Source organism: Crocodylus siamensis, chromosome 4 (assembly GCF_052110815.1).
Source record: "Crocodylus siamensis isolate JL-2025a chromosome 4, ASM5211081v1, whole genome shotgun sequence".
NCBI lineage: Eukaryota > Metazoa > Chordata > Crocodylia > Crocodylidae > Crocodylus > Crocodylus siamensis.
Window position 1 is genome coordinate 172,408,691 of NC_143398.1, and position 20,932 is coordinate 172,429,622.

A 20,932-nucleotide genomic window follows, 5' to 3' on the forward strand; every position below is an offset into this window, starting at 1 on the left:
CAAAGTGGGTGAGGGCGGTGTTCCGCAGAGATGCACTAGAGAAAGCCACTGGCATGGAGACACATCTCAGCGTATGTGGTCAGATGCCCCCTACTGTATGGTCACTCCTCTCCCCAACAGTGTACGTGGTGCTCACCTCAGCTCCCCCAGCACCATGGATTGTACCATCCTGTCCCCCGGGGTAGGAGCAGGAAGCAAAAGCCAGGGAACAGGAGGAGCCCAGAGAACCTGGCTGTAGCAGCAGCCAGAGTGATAGGGGGAATGATGTCTGGACAAGAGATGGGGGAAGGGAGAGCTGGGGCTGCACATTAACTGCTCATGGGCCACATATGGCCCACAGGTCACCAACTGGACAGCCCTGACTTCAGTCAATGTAATTCAAAGTTAAAAGAAAACCAACTCTACAAATTAACTAAACTCTACAAATTAACTAAACAATATTAATTCTATATAATAGGCAAACAAAAAGTTATCACGTGTTCACAACTGAGGCCCATATTTAGAAAAGTACCTCTGTTTTATAATTAATGCATGTATGCATCATAAAGCACATGCTTAAAAGCATCTTTCTGATTATGGATGAACTTAAGCAAAAGTTTAGCTGCTTTCCTGGACTGGAGCCTAAGCAAAGATGCTTGGTTACCTCTGATAACTTCCATAGAGGATTTTAAAAGTAACACTAAAAGCTCTTGTTAGCCCAGCCTCAGCCCAGTCTTTCACTGGGCCTCTGAGTTTCCAGTGTTCCATTCTCCATCCACAAAGCATCAGACTGGATAACAAAAGATTGGACTCAGAACACTTGTTGGTACTTACTATTTTCAACTGTATTAATCATGCCTGTTTAATAAGATTTTCTGCATAATTTAAGTAACCAAGAAATGCGTATAACCAAAGTGACTGCGTCTCTGAGGACAGACAACTGACACGGGGTCAAATCCCCAGCTGGTATAAAATCAGCCTTCCTCCAGTTACAAAGCCACCTTTTGCCTATGTCTTTTTTTCAGGTTGCAATACTGATATTAAGGAATGGTAGGAAAATAAGTTCATAGATCTCTGGTGGGAAATGTTCATTGGGATTAGCATTTAAACCACAAATACATAGGAATAAAATCATAAATATGCTGCTTATACTACACTGAGTCAGCTTTTAGGGTGTTCGGAGCCCAAGGCTGGACTAGTCTTAAAATGAAAGTATTCCTGATGCATTTATTTTAAGTGCTTCTCTTTCTTTTCAGTGCACCCTTTTTCCAATTTCTCCTGAACATTAAAAATTATTTATGATTACCACTATTGGCATCCAGTGTGGGTAGCTCTCATATCCACCTATGGCTATGACCCATTAATCCTATTAAACCTGAAATTCCCTGACCACTTGCCAATGAGAAGGGCAAGTGTGACTAAGAATAGTACTTGATGGCATTAAGACAATCACAACCCTCTTTCTGCAAGTAGCCTTTGCAAACGAGCAAATTGCTTTGCTGAGCAAGCACTATGGTCTACAACCACAAGATGAGGCAGCTCCAGAATGGATCATGGAACGGACTGGGTGCGAAAAATTCCTGCCCTTTAACCCATGCTTTGACATGAACTCCCTTTGGGGCTTTTGTCAGGTGATCTATCTGTAAAACAGAGATAATTGTACTTGTGGGCCTCACAGGGCTGTTGTGAGAATGCATGAGTAAATGTTTGTAATGTGCTATAAATGGACCAAATTGAGCAGAACGCATAAACAACACTCCAGGGGCTGCCCCCAGCTTGTTAGAATAATTCACTCTTGAAAAAAAAAACAAAAACCCTTAATCACTGGCAATATTGCATGGGACTGAGTACAACCAGCTGGGTGCTTACAGTGAGATACTGGTTAAGACCAAAAAAATCCCCACCCCAACATTTTCACAACACCATTTCCATTTGGCTGAGTTAATTTTGGCACTGCCCCAAAGAATCTGCCTACAGATTTTTTCAATAAATCCCAAGCCAACCCTGCACAGTGGTTTGAAGATCATAGGAAGATGTCCTATTACTATGGTTTACAGACCTATGTAAACATGCGATAGTCCATTGATAATATAAGCTGCCATTCTAAGAAGTAGACTTTATGTAGTCTCAATTAGTAATTCCCTGAAAGCTCTTAGTAAATAAATAGTTATGAAACGATGCAGCAAAAAAATCTAGCGTGCTACTGAGCTATCCAAATGCATATCTGAAATGGCAATGCAATTAAATGATAACAATATTAATCCTCAAAAATATCTTTCACATCATAATAAGGGAGAGAAGCAAATGTGTGGGGGTTCTTTCCATTAATTCATTTCTCACAGATGGACTTTTACCCCCTTATTGTGACTGTGTCAATCTGTTTCAAGGGGAAGACTCAGTCATTCATGAATCCTTCCTCTGTCTACTAAAATCAGTTATTTTATATTCAGTATATTTTTGATTTAGCTTCTCATTTGATATTTTTGAAAATTATTCCTCAGAAACTTAAGTAATTTTAAAAACTATATTGTATGACAAAACTGACCAATAGAAAGTTGCACATTACCAACAAGAAAGAAAAAAAGGTTGTTTCCTCTTTTTCTATTTCTTTCATTTTTCTGCAGGATCTCTTTTGAAACATTTGGTAATGGTGTGATTAAAGAAAAAGGAAAAATTGTCACTTTTGATGTTTCTTATAAGCAAAACTGAAAAAGATAAATAAAATAATTTGAAAAATAAAAATGTTTCATTACAATTTAAAAATAACAGAAATTGGTTTATAAAGATTTAAATTAATACTGTCTTATGATTTGGCATTTTGAATATTTTCATATTTATAACGAGAGAGAAAATTATATTCCTATGACTTGATATATCATGCTTTTTGCATTTCAGTAGCATAATTTTTTTAATTTTTTTTTTATGTATTTATTTATTTTAGGTACAGTAGATTTTTAAATAAAATATAATTTGAAATTCCTGGCATTTAATATCCTCTTCTGCAAATCCCTTTATTCCACATGAAAAGCATCAATACTCTTTTTCAATGTACTATTTACAGCAGTCGTGACTATTATATAAAAATACATACATGCATCTTACACATACGATAAATATAACATGTTTGCATGCACGTATATACATCACATTCAATCTTGAACAATTATGCAAATTCCTGTAGAGTATAACACTGTTACTGTGAATGTTATTAATTGTTAATTTTCATAATGATCAGTCATTATGATAAAAGGCAGAAATAGGAGAGTTTTTTTCTGCCTAGCCTAGTCAATTTTTCATAGTTTTTCCTGGCTGAATTTTATTTTTAAGCTCATATATATATATATTTATACATGCACACATATATATTATACCCACATTAAGCATATATATCAAGCATAAAATACACCCCAAAAAGTTATTATTACACATGCATGCTTATCCAAAAAAACCCGAAAAATTCTGGCCCCACTGAAGTTAATGAAGCTTTGCTGCTAACTTCAAAGGGATTAGGATTTCATGGAAGATTTTTTTCCCTTTCTTGTAGATATCTGTGCCAGAAAGAAGGTGGTTAATGTAAAGCTAAAATAATATGTATATATAAAGGAAACAAGTGGAAAACATACTCCAAAGCACTAGAGATTCCTAAGCATCATTTCCACCCACCATGGTGACTCATGACCTGCCCAGCAGCCTCCATACTGACATTCTGCAGATAGTTGTGGCAGCGTTCCTTGTGCTCCTCCAATGAACTGCGCTGCTTATAGCTCCGGCCACAGTAGTTACACTTGTGAGGCTTACCCACTGTGGAAAGAATAAAGCTCTGGGTTAAATCATTATCTGCACAAATCACTATCAAAATTTCATCTGCTATAAGCAGCTAAAGAGATGGAAAGACACTTGCAAAGGTTATTCATGTCCCAAACCTCTTTCTCTTGCCCCATTTTCCCACCCCACACCCACCTCCTCCCACCTACTGTGTGCTTCACCCTATCTGTTATTCACACTATACTGAAGTATCATCAGACATACAAAAAGGCTGACTTGTTAGCAAAGGCAATAAATAGACTACACCCATGGGGAAAATAAACCAACCAGTTGAATCACATCCAACCTATGACTGTGTCACCAAGTCTGGTGGGAAACTTCTGAGCGATTTTGCCCATATTGTCAGCATTTGCCCTCACATACATGCGCTGCTCTGCTGGCCTAATTCAACCTAAAACTGTGGGGGATTTATTTACATGATAGGGCTGAGTTTTCTTTTGGTTTTACAGTGTTGTAAAAAACACTAAGTTGTGAATTTAAAGAAGAACAAAAGCAAGTGGGTCTTTGGTTACATTTTTGTAGTATGTCAGAAATGAGCAGTCACCAGCAGTATAGATACGTTGGGATAGTTAAATGAAGACATAATTCCTATTATTTTTAGTTGCACTCAAGAGCAATATGAACTGGAAAAGCTCTTTAATCATATGCAAAACCTGGCACCACATCCTACTGAAGTGTATCCCTTTCACATTATGCTATTAAGAAGCCACAAGAATGGCTTAAACTATAGCCAGAAAGCTAGTCAATGGTATAACATTTTAAAATATAATTTGCTCGTAGAACATGACCGTTTATCCTCTAATAACAAAAATATTATTAACTGAGTACTGTAGGTCTAGTAAACTGCTACAAGCAAAGATTTTTAAAAGGTGCCTGGAGGATTACGAAGTTCAATTCTCAAATGCCCCGTGCGGTTATGAAAATCATAGATACAATGTTTAGGTCCTAAACAAAAAGCTAAAAATATGCTCTGTGGGATATGATACAGGTTTCCAATACACTTTCCCTAATATAAGAGGTCTTTGGGCCCCAATCTTTTACCCATCAGTTACCAAATGAATTACAGGATATGATAATTGTAGTCAAAATTCATTACCATCTAATGACTGTTAGGTGTCCTTTGTGAAATACAACAGTGATCTCATTCCAGGTCTTATTAATCAGTGATCCACATCATAAAAACTGCATACAAAGTGACCTTTGGATATATGCTAGCATCCCACTGTACCCATTCAAGCTTGGGGTCCTTCAAAACTGGCACCTATAGTTATAGGCCACACAACTAAAAAAAACAAGCACATGACCTAAAGGAAGTCAGATATAAGCCTTCCTACCACTAGGGCAGAAATAGCAGACTGACGTGGTCAGAGGTCATAGTACGAGTGGCTGTTAAGTGCTCAGCAAGCACTCACAAAAGGAAAAGCATCTCCCCTCCCTACTAACGTACTGGTTAGTACTATGACTGGTCAAAAAATCACCGGCAAATTTTTTTTTCCAGATGTTATGTTTCACTTATGTTTCAATATAATGATGATTTTTGCAGAAATTCTGTGCTTTCCCCTGAAGTTTGTGATTCGTCACTTTTTAACAGAATATCATTTTTTTTCCACAGAAAATATTTTGACCATGTTTTGTTAACTTCCAATCATTTGATTTTATTTCCCCTTGATTTCAAACTTTTGTTTGGGAGTAAAATCTGCATCAAACAAAGGGCCTTACCTTAGACTGAATAGGTGTTTGGCTATTTAGTACACCTTCCATGGCTGGAGAGTTTCCCCACCAGCTTATACTAACACCATAACTGACGCTTGTTTTAATCATCTCAGTGAAGACCACAGATTTAAGGCCTGATCTCAAACCTAATAAAGCCAGTGGAACTCTTCATATTAAAGTACAATCCAATTAAGTCAGACCACAAATATCAAACACTAAATTGGCTCTTTCATCCCTGGAAATGGTTTTCTTAGAGTACCCTAGTAGCATAGTGGGAAAGTTTCTATTACCACAATTCATACTGTATTGTTGTGCAGACGGAAGACTTCAGTTTACACTACTCCGATACTCATTCATTAGAGCTAAATTAATTTGGCTTCTAAAGGAAATGTACTCAAGGCAAAGGGATTAATACAAATTAGTTGACATGGCAGTGAACCAGGCCTTCAAATTACCTCTACCAGGGAATCAAACAAGTTAAAATGAACTGAAAGATAAGACAAATGTTTTAAACTATTCAAGGAGCTGGGTATCTATTATTAATTTAATGTTAGTGCTTAATACATACAAATATTTTTATTCCCATTTCAAGACTGCAATAATAACAGTGTTAAGTAAGACTGCTTTGGAGTTCCAAAATCCCATAATAGTGACCATTTCCCACAATATCTAGGGACAATATGGCTGAGATTTTTCTAAAGGTGCTTAAGTGGTGATGCCCATATCTCACTGCATTTCATGAATGACAAAAGCTAAAATGCTAAAGACAGAAGGCATGTATAGGAACGACTTCTGCATGAAATTCAGTGGGATTTGAGAAACATAAGCCCCTCAGGCACCAGACACTACACTATACACACTTTTCCCTGTGGGGAAAGGATAAGAGAACAAACAACATGTGACAGGTATTAGGCATGTTGCTTAATGCAAGACTGGAAAATACTTCGATACTATGGTGGTGAACAAGGAATATGAACCTATATAGAATGGAAAATAATTGAACTCCTCTGGGTTCTTTTGAAAATCTTAGCCCCAGGCTCCTTCTATGCTACCAATAGTCACATCAGTGTTTTGTAACTGCATACATAAACAAAGTTATAGGTCTTGTCTACTCTATAAAATAAAATCTTTCTGTGTGGTAAAATAAGGATGCACCATATATAAAGCATTAGGAATTAATTTGCTTAATCCACACATTAATTCACTTTGTTCCACCTCACCATGAATGGCAATTTTTGCCCAAGAGAGTTTTAGACTGAGCTGGCTGAGATAGTCAGGCTCACAGAGGTGAAATGGAGAAACATACAGATCTACCACTTGTTTACATAAAGCCTAATGTATCCGTGGTCCTTTCTGGGCTTGACCATACACCGTAAATGTGAAGGTAACAACATCGATAGGCTTATGCAAATTGAGTGCCCTTTATTTATTTTTTTCATTTAAAGATTTGTTAAAAAAAAAAAAAAAGGCCATGGTAAATGACATTAACATATAACATTTAATTTTTAGTTTAGGATAATTAGGTTGTCACCATTTATGGTAAACATTTAGAAAAAACAGCATGTGTCATTCATATTTTCACATACAACAGTCACAGTATAGTCGATACAATAAGGTTTAGGGAACCTTATACATTTTCTCCAGTAAGGATGGAGCAGGGTAATGGGTCAAATGCCCCATGACCATCACAATGAAAGATAGAACTTCAACCACTTCAGAAAAAGGGTTTTTTTTAATGTCAGATGTGGCAGACATTTCAGCTCAAATTCATACAGATGAATAGGTAGCATAAAAAACCCACAGCAAAGTCTGTCTCAAATACAAAATATTATGACTTTCCTAGTATAAAAGATATTCCATTTCAAAGGAGAATTTTTACCTTGAAGCAGGTAAAAGATTTACTGAAATTCATAGAGCCACTGAGTTTATGAGATTAAAAATGAGGAAGGGGAAAAAAAAAAGAGACTATTTTTGAGTTTGGAAAACTCCTGTGGGTGAAGTCTGAGAACTGAGAAGTTTGCACACAACAGTGGGGAGGTGATGTAATTCTGAGGTCAATATTCAAGACAGAAAGCAGACTTGGGGTTTGGGAGACTTCTTTCAAGTCATAAAAAGGTCAGTAGAAAAGAAAGAGCCCATAAGGCATTTACACGACATTTTGTTCTCAAAAAGGCTTAAAGTAAATAGCAGAATAAAAAGGCAAAGGGAAAATAACAAGATATCCTAGGTAATACTGTGTCATAAGCATAAAATATGACAAAGGCTTATTAAAAATCTCAAAGCAGTGATATACCTTGGCAAAACTACCAACAACTTCAGCACAGCCAAGATTTTATCCAGGAGGATTTTTTCACTTCTACCCTTTCCTTGTCCAAATGCCCTGTGCACATCCCTGCCATTCAGAGCACACGTAAAAGAACTGCCCCTCTATATATGCATTAGAAACTCATGCTCTATTCCACAGACCACTGAAGTTAAATAGGAATTTTTCCAGCAATTTCAACAGGTCTGAATGAGGTGTTTATAATTTTTTATATTATTTGGCAGGTGATATCTGGAGAGGGAACTGCGAGTAAAAATTCTGAATTCAGATTAACAATTTGATGTATTTGCTTTCTGCTTGTGCAGCAATCCTGATATTACATCCTGAGCCTGACTTACTGTTATGAAGTTTAAACTATAAGTGAATCTCATAGGGCTTATAACCTCTAACAGTTTCACCAACATCACCTTGAACTAAGCACACACTTGTATAATTTTACAAGAAATTTTATCTTGGCAGAGATTGGTAGCAATGCGGTCGGTCATAGCTGTGAATTACTAATATTTAACATTTTGATTAGACTAACCCCTAAATGCCAAATGAAGCTGGGCCTCATTGTCCTAGCCACTGCTCAAGCCATATGATAAATACAATTCTTTGCCTCGTATAGCAAAAGTAATCAAAGAGTTCCAATTCTGAACCATGTTCAAGATGCTGCATGGTTGAAACTCTTATTCAGGCTCTTGCCACTTGATGTCTCAATTAGTGCAAAATCTTTTTCCTCTGGCCTTAACAAACTGCCTCACTCATAGCCATCCAGAATTTCAGATCATCTTTCTAGCTTATCATCTTAATCCTGATACCTCTCTCATTATGACCCTCCACCATCTCTTCTGTTCTTTATCGCATCAAATATAAAAATACGTCCCCTCCCCTTCATGGCCCTTTACTGGTTATCCGTCTTACCTATCATTCAGTACAATAAGTACTGAAATGGTGACTACAGCCAGCAGTCTGCCCATGACACCAGCATCTACCACCCACCATAAGGTTTTTAAATTAACGTATTGGTGCTTTCCTCCATGCTGCCTCTGGTAGTTGAAAGGACCTCCCCGCCCCTCTCGCCCCCACCTCGCTACGGCATTGACTACAATAATAGTGTTTTAACTATACAAAGTAACTTGACAAGATTACAGGTCTTTCCTGTATTGCTATTCAAATAAAGCACGCAACTATTTTCTACCCCAGAAACAGATTAAAAATCTTACTGATTATATGGCCTTAGTTTTAAAACAGGGCTTTTAATCCTGAAGGACTTCAATATAGTGTTTAGAAAAAAACTACCACATACATATAGCTCCCTCAACTGTGGGATATGGAAGCTGTTGAGCAGAAGACTGCAACATTATGAAACCCTCTGGGTAGAAACAATCGCCATTCCATATGCAAGCGTAACTTCTGAATGGAACAGGTAGATCATTACAATCCATGTTAGACATTCTATTGGGTGCAGTGCTGGGTGCATCATAGAAAGAAAGATAATGACAAATGAAAGGGAATTTCAAAACAGCAACGAAAACAACGAAGGGGTTAGAGGTACTAATTTTAAAAATAACTCAGCTAAAACTGCTCTCAGGTCTACCTACTAAGAATGAGAACTGTTCTATTGAGATCAGGTTTTAAAAAGGGTAAAATGTAAGGTTATATAGTAAAGGCACAGGTTTGGGACAGGCAGAATCTGGACCACATCTACCTTCTGGTAAATTAAGGACTTGAAAAGGAGAGAGATGATAGCAATATGCAATGATTTTACTGGAGATGGGTGTAAACATAAAAGAAGAGGAAGCATTGGGAGTCTTTACACGTGCTCTGGGGTTGAGATGGGGCACTTTAATTACAGTGGCTCTTGCAGCATCTTGTGTATTCAGTGTCCCGCACTTCAAAATGATGGCAGAGTGCTTTAACTAAAGCTCATTCGATGATCTTTAGTTAAAGCACCCCTGCTGCCATTTTGAAGTGCAGGGATACTGAATACATGTGATGCTGAGGCTGCTAATTAACACATTCCAGCAGACTCGATTAATGAAGTCTGCTCCAACACATTCTAATTAGAATGCGCTGGAGCAGGCATTGGGCACCTGTATAGGTGCCCATTTACAATAGTACAATGAGACAGAAATTGGTATGAGCAATGGGAACAAATTTAAAAAAGAAAGTATGTAAGCTATCAGAAAAGTTGCCAGATATGGGTCACATCTACCTGAGTTGCTGACTGTTCAGTTGTTACTGCATGGTCATTTAATACTGGCATAAGTAAGTACTAAATGACTGCACAGTAACTGGCATTACTGTGCAGTAGTGTCCCCTCACAGCTTCTTGATGATGCTGACTGAGCAATAGTTTGTTACTACTACACAATCTTTTCCATATTTCAGGGTTGCAGGATGTAGCTGTGTTAGTCTAGGGACATAGGCAGACCTGGTTCTTTAGGTAAATCTGATCTCTTTTATTAGACCAACTCAAATAGTTGGAAAAATTCTTTTATGCACAGAAGCCTGTTAGTACTGTGCAGTAGCATCGTGGGGTACGAAGTGCGATGTGATGCTACTGTGCAGTAGTAATGAGCTACTATGTAGTAGTAAGACAAGGTTATTTGGGTAAATCTGATCTATTCTATTAGACCAACTCAAATAGTTGGAAAAATTCTTCTCAGCAAGCAGTACTAATGAGCTACCGTGCAGTAGTAACAAGGTACTGAGCAGTAAGCATCTTGTGTAGATGTGGCCACAGTGGCCTATTAGGTTGTAAAACAGTCACCCAAGAGATGTAAAGGATGCCCCATGGCTTGATGACATTTAAAACTATACAGGACAAAAAGAAAATGCACTGAATTTGAGGATGCATGATTAGATAATCTAGCAGATCCCATCTATTTCCAACTTCTGTGATTCTATGAAGTAGTTATTTTTCATCTATAATTATTAAGCAGAATTTAGGCAGTGGTAAAGTTTAGATTGGAAACTTCCTTCAGAATACAACAGGAAAGTAAGCACAGCAAGTAACTTACATTATCTCTAGCCTATAATAAGACAGCTTTTCTTGAACTCCATGTCCCAAAAGTGTAAATCCTACAAATATTTCAAATAAAGCCTGAATTAATTCCATCTCTAAGCTGCATGCATAGGAAACACCTCCCATCCCTATTTCATATCTGGTGATGCTACTCATGACTGGAAATGTATTAATTGAAACTTGAAGAGATACTCATTTCTGCCTTGGGGATTACACACACACACCAGGACATTCTGGAGTTTCAAAATTACATTGAGTCCCACAGTTCAGAGATCTGGAATCTCTTCATGTAAAAGATACAACCTATACAAGTCAAAAGTAAGTAAGTAAGTAAGTTTAAAGACTTCTAGAGGACATACGTATGCACATATAGAACCAAAACTAATCACTCTGGGTACCTCAATTTTTAAGTGCCCAATCTGAGAGGTCTTTGAGGAGATCCAATTTTCAGAAAGTGCTAGGTACCTGCCCTCTGAAAGTCAAGTCCAGGTATGGTATGTCAAACAAAAACCAAACTTATTTCTCACTTCTGAAAAATTTCAGTTGTTTCAAAACATTAAAACTTTGTGCTTGTCATTCTAAAATCAGGCAACAGTATCTGGAATAAATTCTAATGTATGATATCCTGTTCTGTCACTGTGTATAAACCTGAGCTGGGAATGGAAGATTTGCTTATTAATGAACTGTAACACAAGAAAGCAGTATTGTATCATCAGTTAGGGAAACAAAATGATAGACCACCACAAGAATCTTATTATGGGTTCTAAAATATGGGTCAATTTTTCAAATGGTTACTCCCATAAGTAACGTTTGCAAGACCAAGGACTTTGTTCTCTATACTTTTTATTTCTTTTTAATTTATGAACATAGGCAGGTATTATTTCATCTTCAAAAGTTTCAATATAATTTCAAATTGTGTGTAAAGAACAGAATTTATGGCAACTTTGGAAGCTTAATTCCAAATATACAGACTCAAAAGCCTGAGTATAGAATAACAAGAGCAGAGCTCTAAACACAGTTTATATAGCTGTAACTACTTTCCAGACTTTTAGCTTGAAAAAGAGAACTGTTGTCACTTCAATACTTCCTGGCCTAATGTATCATAGTGAAGATTTATATCAATTACTTTGTTCACAAGTGCTTTGCAAAGTGCAGAGGTGTTCTGGATTTTGTGCCCTCACTGGCAATTGAAAGATGGCCCATGCTGACTTTCAGTACTATAGTCAACAATAAGTCACCATTGCCACCTTTAAATACAAACCTCTATCACGGCAATCTTATCACATAGTATTATAGCCTGTAGTATAACACCATCTATATACTTGTAGGACAGCATTATGTAGAAAAACAATGGCAAAACACTTATACCAAATACACTCTTTGTTATCCAGACACACCCACCTTTTCTATAAATATCTACAGGGCACAGAACAGCAGATCAACACCTCCGTCTATCTACCAGTTGTTTATGGTATTGTAAAACAAGCAGACTAGCAGGGAAATATTGTACAGCTGACATTTAGTCCCGTCTTGGTCTTCTGAAATCTTAAGTGTTAAAAATCAGATAATACATTAACTCTGAAATTTTATCCATACTAGTTTGCCTAGACTGCTCTTCTCCCCATTCCAAAAAGTAAATAAAATAAAATAAAAAGCAGGAGGTGGGAAGAATATATACTATCTAGTTTCTTTCCAAATGCACAGTCTAGGTTACAGTTTCACTTAGTGTGAATTAGGGTATGCACATGCTAGTTTATACTAGTTGAGGATCTGGTTGCTTATTTATTTTTTAAGGATCCCTCTGTGCAAAGATATTCAAGTTTTTCTAAGATTCATCTTACATTTGCAGTTAGTTATTGGATCTGTTACTTTACCCTTCCTGATTCATCAACCTGTTTTGATTATTATCTAATCCACACCATGTATGTGAGTACAATATGATCCAAATTATCACAATGAGTCTACAGTTGTAGGTGGAATTTTGTGCCAAAATTCTAGGAGTTTAAAAAAAAATCATCTTAGTTCGCTGGCACAATTCATATCATTATCTAAACCTATTTGCCCAGTCAGATACTTGCCAATGTCTAATCACAATCTCTGTGCACCAAATATATATTTATCAGTAGAGAGTGTAATAATTTCTCAACCTTTCCCCCCCTCCCCGCCAGACTGTAAGATCTTAATCTTAATTAGTTGGCAGACCTGGATGTATGCATGCATGAACATTGTGTGCACATGTACACTTCTCCTATGGGTGAATGTATGCAAAATATTCCTGTAAAAGCACAGACAGATAAATTAATTTTGCCTTCAGTTCTGAAAGAGATTAGACCATCGTTTATTTCCATCTCTTATGGTAGCAAGCCCCATATAGTTCAATTTAAGCTCTTGTGAAAGCTTTGTTTAGTTGACATAAATGTGGAGAAACAGTTCTTGGAGGTAGAGGTACATCTCAAAGCATGTGTTTAAAATTTAAAGAATGGAACCAGAGCAAGAAAAAATAGTCCCTTTTCACCAGTAGCTTTAGCGCTACCACATGAAAGGGGGCATGGGTTACTTCAGTCTGAATTAGTGAAGAAGCCAGGTGACTTGCAATTCCTGAGAACATCTTGCTGTTCCCCTTCATGGTTTAGCATATGGTGTCTGAAATTACACTAATATAACTGTATGCTTTGTGAAAAGGGACAAATGCTGACCGTAGGAATATCCTCTATTCAATCAGGTTGGACAGACAAGCCTGCTGGCATTGCAATGCCTGGTGGTAGGCAAGAGGATTCAGAAAGAAGGGCTAGTAGGAAAAGACATCACTGCTTATTCCTTCTGATGGGGATGAACATAGATATTCCCTTCCTATTGTGTGATCTAACAGAGCAGCACAGGAAAGGAAGGAATTCAGGATCGGTTTCTTTTACTTTTTTAAATGCTTATAACAGACCCATGCATCTTACTTGATTAATAGTGAGCTGCCACAACAGTTAATGATTTGTTACCTATGGAAACTGAACTGCTCTAACATCCTGAAGAAATGAGCATGTCTTTCAACTGATAGAAGCTTGTTTAGTGTATTTCTCTTGCCTTGTAATGTCCTTGTCCATTGGTATTATGAGTAGGATTTTCAGAGCTGTGTAAAGATCTCAACATTCATTTCTTATTAGAAACTGACACGGATTGGACCTTCAAATCCCTTAGACAGCTTAAAAAAAATCTGAAACCAAATATTTAGCATGCATGTTTCATACACATGCACTGGCATACTATTGTTGTATAGCATACCAGATCTGAAAATTTTCCCAATTGGTCAGACATACCTGTTATCTAAGAAGTTCCCATGATTTTTATGGCAGATATTGAGAGGGTTGAACACTATAAAAAATTGTTTAAATACCATTAAGGTGATGAGTTAAACTAGCACAAACCAGGAAACTCACAAATAATTGCATGTTATCATTTTAAAGTTACATGCAATGGGATTTACACTTTAAGCACAACTTTCCTCTGAAGTGGGGGAGCCATTTGCAGCCAATATAATATACAGACAGACTAGTTGTGAATTTAGTGTTCCTCTCAGCAAAGACAGTTGTATGTGTGGGTGGGTTAAAGATAGAAGGTAACCTTTTGCTTGCTCTGCACTCTCTACTCCAAGTCAGACCTATAGCATTATATTAAGGTAGATTTGTTGACTTGTGTTTTAATCAGTCACAAAGCAGACTTTTCAAAACATGCTAATGAGCCATTTTTGATTTTTTTTAAAAGTTTTGCATACTTTTTTTTTTTTTTTTATAGTTCAAGCAAAACTCAGCAAGAAAAAGAGACAGTGGGAGTTTTGATTGTCTCATTTTTCTTGTCTGCATTAACAGTCCCACAGCTCAAAGGAATTTAAGGAGCTGGCTGGAGTTTTTTACGTCACCTGCAAGCGAAGGTTTGCTTTGACTGATCCCAAATGGAGATGAACTGCTCATGCACGCAATGCAGGGTGTGGAATCCTCAGTTCATATCAGGAATGCTGCTGGACAAACACTCCCTTGACAGACTTTTTTTCCCCCTTTTTCCCCTAACCCACCTCTTTTCGTAAAACAAAATGTAGGCTCTGTGCCAGATCCTCAGCTGTTGTATTTTGGAGTAGTTCTACTGGAGTCAGTTTACATCTACTGAAAAGATAAGCTTTTATTTTTTCCCACTTAAAATGTAATTCCTTATTCTGAATCACTTAAATATTTTACCACATTCTCCACAGAAAATATCCTTATCATTTTGTGCAATGAGTTGTTCCAAAAATCAATCAGAAAAGGTTAATGGCCAGATTTGGTCAGCCTTATTCACACCAAGTAGTACTATGCTTTACAAGTAGCTCTTTAACTTCAGCATCAAACAAGGTAATACCCAGTGTGAATACAGATGGCATGATTGTGGCCTAAGCATTTTTAGCTTGGTAAGAACTCCATAATAAAATTAATTATAGTGATGGCAAAAAGGTTAAAAATATCAAATTCATTAGTATATGAAGGGAACAATAAAATAAATGCATTTGTCATACATATTTTTGTACTTAAGTATTGAGCATCTGGGAGCTGCCCAGCAAAAACAGACACATAGGCAACAACACCAATATGACAAGGGCCAGTACCAAGTGCCTCAGAGGGAGAAGCAACAAACAGCACAAGAAGCAAATATGGGTTAGTCTGACTCTTGTGAGAGTCTAATTCAGATCCCTCACACTTAGAGGCTGGCTGAAGTCTTGACTCAGGTGGTTTTATATTTTCTCCACTTTTTAAAGCAATGACTTTTGTAACCTTCAAACGCATGTGAATGCCCAATTATTCCCAAAAGCTTGTTGAATTCTTGGCCTCAGCTTAATCATGCATTCTTCAGAGAAAGTATTTCTCTATATTAGTTTTGACTTTACCTCTTTTTATTATTGACTATCCTCTTGTTCTTCTATTACAAGATTAGGAGAACAGGAGCTCTAGATAACTGTTTCTAAACCCATGAGTCAAAACCCAAAAGTGGGTTGCAAGAATATTTGAAAGTGTTGCGAGCAAATCTCAGGAAAACACAGGAAAGCATGCATTTCCCCTTGCAGGCTGTGCATTCCAGCCTGCAATGAGCTACTTGGGTGATTGGAGGCAGGAGGAGCACATGCGTCTGTGTGTACATGCACGCTGCCAGGCAGTCATGGGAGCACCCCAGCAGCTGGATGCAGGTAAATGTAAGGCGAGCGGGGACTGGAGGTCCAGGGCTTGGGGAGGGAGTGGGTACCTGCAGCACTGGGGGAAAGCAGCTGGGTGTTGAGGCTGTGTCAGGTCATGGAGGTGGAGGAAAGGCGCCTGCCCCTCCAGTGGGAAAAGTGGGTGGGGAGGAGCTGTGTGGCTGGGTCAGTGGCATGTGGAGCAGCCAGGAAACGCTGCTTGTGTGGTGGGAGGGTCCATGACCAGGCTGCCTGGCGTGGTGTGAGAGCCCTAGCGCAGGGCAGGGGAGTGTCACAGGCCTTGCCACCGCCTTCTGCCTCCAGCGCATGCTGGGGCTGGACCTGCTTGGGAGTAAGGGCACCAGCAGTGCCAGGGGGCTGAGGGTGGGGAGTAGATGGCACCAGCAGGGCCAGGCGGCTATGGTTTGGAAATGAGAGCCACCAGCAAGGCTAGGGGGCTGTGGGTGGAGGGTGAGGGGTACCAGCAAGGCCAGGGGGCTGTGGGTCAGGACTAGCCAATGTTTATAAATGGGTCCTGGTACAAAAAAAAAGGTTGACAACCAGTGCTCGAGACCTATCTTCATTTTCTTGGTTTCAATTAAATAGCTATGATTCCTCAGCTCTTGTCAATGTCAAAAATTCAGTTTTGTAAAACAAAATATTAAAACAAGTTGTCATGAAGGTGACAGTGATACAGGAAAGACTAATAATCGCAGGTCCTCGTTTCTGTTAAGTAGTGCATCTGGGAGTTTTCATGTACTTTGATCAAGGGCAGCATCCAACAAAACTGGTATTCCATTCAAAAACAGGACAAACAAGGAAATTAGTGGAGTCCCCCGACACTAGAATTATTTCTCAATTTTACCCCTACCCCATGAACAGGCCAGTTTACCCTGCCAAGTTACTTTCATAAATATCAGCTGCTCAAGAATTCATTTTTGTCTCTGCTTCCATGCGTGTCAAACAAGGTTAGACAGAAAACTGACTGTCCCTTCACCTATGTACAGCTTAACCCTTGAATCTTTTTCCTGCCTGTGAACATACCTGACCAACCCCCCCCAAAAAAAACAAAAACAAAAAAAACCACCCAGCCGTACATACCAACAAAACAGCAGGGAGATTAAGAAAAATAAGAGATTTTCTGAAGAACCTAGCCCAACGCTACTGAGTATTTTTGAAAATGCCACTCTGAAAGGTTGACCTGAAATAATTTGAGTTCTCTTACTCCTGGCACAATAAGGAATATCCATAGCAGTTTCTTGTTCCAATTGGGAATTGCGGTCTCTAAAGGGAGAATTAGTTACTAACTCAGTATGCAACTTTCCTATGCTTGGGCTCCTATTTTAATAAGACACAGTACTTCCAATTAGTCCCAGGACACATGACTTCAGGCATTTTGTTTTTACAGTTCCTTGATGCTTTGATCCTGATAAATAGTCTGTCTTTGAAAACTCTTCCCCTAGCTTTATTTGGGAAAGTATTCCACAAGTACTGGATTCCGTATGGATCGGTACCTTCTATTTAAGAGTAAGGAGACAGAGTACAGGTGCCACAGACAAAAAGAGCTAGAATTTATACACTGCTCACAATGCTGGAGTAAAAGACCCCAGACTGAGGCTGTTCAGCAATCTTCTACTGTAGCATTTGAAAGAAAAATCAAGATCAGCTTTTAGGAGTAACAAGCTGACCAATTCTGTAGAGCCTTTTAGAACAAAAAAAAGTGAAGACATATTTTAAAGGGGGACAGAATCTTTAACTACCTGAGAAATGAATCACGGGCACCAGATCGCCTCTGTTCTAGTGAAAACCACTACATCAAGTGCCTATGTCTGACAGCAGGGATACATTAATCTTTTTCAGATAATAAAATGCAGTAATTCCTGTTAGCCTTAATACCATTCCTAGTTCTACAGTAGCACAAATAATAAATAATAACAGTTCTTCTGGAGAACTTGCAGTTCTTTAAAACATCAATGTTTGCAGGAGGTGGGGAGAGGGGGAGAAGTATTTTACTTGCAATTAGTTTTGCAATATGAGCACTAAATGGATTCAAACTACAAACCTCAAAAGAGAAATGGATAATGCAAAAAGGAAATAAAACAGGTGCATGATTAAAATCAAAAGAATTAAGAAAAAAATGTTTTGGCTGTATGTTAGGGTAGAAGTTAGAAAAAAGGAAATGGGCAAACCCATCGGGGTATTGTATGGAAGTACAGAAGTTAAAATAAAGGACTTAAACTCCACATTTGGTAATGGACTTTATTCAAGCAGAGGTAAAAATTAATGAACAGCTATCCATAAGTATTTATTTCTTTTCAGTATATTTTAAAAGGGTGTATTACAATTTGACTAAGAAAAAAGTGTAATGCTTCTTACTCTTTATTATTTGAAGGAAAATAGATCACTGCCTACTTAAGTTCCTTTTGCAAACCTAGTCCTATTTTACTATCACTATTTTCTTCAAATCTGAGGAAAGAGGCTCACAAATTATAAGAAAAGGATTTAAGAGATCTGAGTTCAAGTCCCAACTATGGCACAGAGGATAAGTCATTTAACCTCTGTGCCTGTTATCTCTTTGCATTATGATTCTATTAATTTTTATTTTCTTTCTGTCATTTTTAACTGGTGTGTTGAGACATTAAACTCTTTGGCTAGACAAACAGTCTTTCACTGTTTTTACTGCACCTGATACTCCAGTGCCCTGACACTTTTTATTGGGACCATTCAGTGCCTACGTAATAGAAATACTATTATTATAACAAATGTTATTTGCATTACTATAATGCCTAGGGGTCCCTACCCATGGAACAGGACCCCAGGTGCTGCACAAACACAGAATGAAATATGGACTCTGTCCAACTTAAAAAGTTAGACCAGAGACTGGCTGGGGTGGGGGGAGGACTCTGTTCCCTTACCCCCCCCGACCCCTCATAGATGAGCAGCTTGGTCTAGTGTGGGGGCAAGGCTAGGGTGATTGCCCACCTGTGATGAAAGGGGAGGAAAGGCAGGCTGTGGAGGGAAAGAGCCAGGGGGGCTCCCTCATGGTGTGCAGACCCCAGCTGGGGACTGTGGCTGAGGCAGGGGGGCTCTGTTGCTCCTCCACCCCTGCCCCCCATGGCTGAGAGGCTGGGTCCAACACAGGGGTGATCACCCAGACAGGCTGTGGGGCAGAGGAAAGCTGCGCTGTTGTGGGAAAAGCCCCCATTGCAGGATATCCCCCTCCCCCCATGCCATGCAGACCCCAGCTGGCCATAGCCAGGGCAGGGGGGCTCTGTTTCCCTTCCCACCTCTGCCCCCTATGACAGAGATACCAGGGCTGGGGTGCTCCCCAAGCTGGGCTGCAGGGAGAAAAAGCCCCTGCCATTATGCCCGCCCCTCCCCTCCTCCACATGCTGTGTAGACCCCTCGCATGCTGTGTGGGTGGAGGAGGCCCTGTTTCCCCCTCATCAGCCCCTGTGCACCCTGCTGGCTAGGCTCTGGAGCAGGGGCTTTTCTGCCTCTCCTCTGACAGCCCAGGAGTGGGGCCATTTGGGTTTGGGTACAGCAGACAGCAGGGCAGAGGCTAGCTGGCCTGACCTGCGAGTAGGGTTTGGTGGGGGAGGCACAAAGCATCCTGGGATGCTGGAAGACTTGAAAGTAACTTGAGTTGGGAGGGGTTGTGGGAAAAAAGTTCCATAGATTGGTTTAATCTAAATCACTTAAGATAAGTCTGATGCTAAATCACTAAGACTTGAGTCTGATACTAGATCCATCCAGGTCTATTGTAAAGCAGTTTCAGCCATTCTGAAATCGGTCTGTGCACTAAAGTTCCGTTCCGTTGTAGGTTTAAACTGGTTTCTGATCACTTACACTGGTTTGTGTGTGATGCCTAGCCCATGAGAGAAAGCACCACAGATCTCATTTGAAAATCTAGACGTGGACAATGGAGACTGGTATAATGGTCTGACTGGTGGTAAGAACTGACTACTCAGTACTGAATGAGAGGCAAGAAAGAAAACAAGGATAATCTGTTTAAAACCAAGGGCTTGCTTCCATCTGGAGCTGAGCACCTTTTTTCCTACTGACATCAATAACCAAAGGTGCTTGGCACCAAACAGGGAAGGCGATTACGCTAAGTCCCCTGTATTAACTCCTCCAATTTGAAAAGTATTTAAGTCATATACCGTCTTCTATGGGTGGTTGTGTTCTTAGGTATTTTTATTTCATCACCTTATTTCCTTAGCTGCAAACCAAGTCTTATCCAAGTTCTGCAGAACTGAGGATTATGCAGGCAACACGCCAGGGGCCTGAGGGCCACATGTAATTTGTACATAAATCTGTATCATTCTTTCTGTGAAAAATTAGCTACTCTGCCAAAGCCTTTGCTTGTACTTCTTTTCTTTGATAGACAAATAAGAGGAAAATTGCTTTCATTTATCAACAGTTTATAATAGCAGCTGAAGCTGACAGTCTTTTTCTCTCCATGAAGTTAGGGAGAGAGGGCTCAAGGATTCAGAACACTCATTTGGCACCGGTGGTTAAATAACGCAGAAACCTCACTGACGCTGTAACCTAAGCCAATATGTTGCACTGAATGAGGCCTGGAAGATTACATTGCTATCCAGACATATACCCTTTTCCCAATGTGCCCCTTTTTATCACTGGTGCAATGTTACAGCAAGAGCCAGTATCCTGTTTTCTACTCAATTCTATACTGGCTTTGGATTCATTTCACCAGGGAGGAATTCCTAGCTGACTAGTTAATACAGCTTTAAGGCTGGATATTGGAAACAAACGTTAAGCCCTAGTATGGACAATAAAAATCCATAATTAAGGGTGGATACATTGGTTTAAAAACAAATTAAAAGAACTTCTAACTCCTTCTTCAGATCTTCATGCTTTTGAAAAAGCAAGCT

The 20,932-nt window shown here is 39.0% G+C and overlaps 1 protein-coding gene across 13 annotated transcripts in view; it reads right to left on the bottom strand.

Annotated features, from left to right (window-relative positions):
* IKZF2 (IKAROS family zinc finger 2) overlaps positions 1-20,932 on the bottom strand; it is a 133,302-nt gene that overhangs the window by 21,513 nt on the left and 90,857 nt on the right. For 12 of the 13 annotated variants that reach the window (XM_090044926.1, XM_090044923.1, XM_090044927.1 and 9 more), the window contains one exon: positions 3,643-3,780. The exons of the other annotated variant lie outside the window; for it this stretch is intronic. In XM_090044926.1, coding sequence (XP_089901052.1) covers positions 3,643-3,780 — 138 coding nt within the window. The remainder of the gene's footprint in view (positions 1-3,642; positions 3,781-20,932) is intronic. 13 annotated transcript variants of the gene reach the window in all.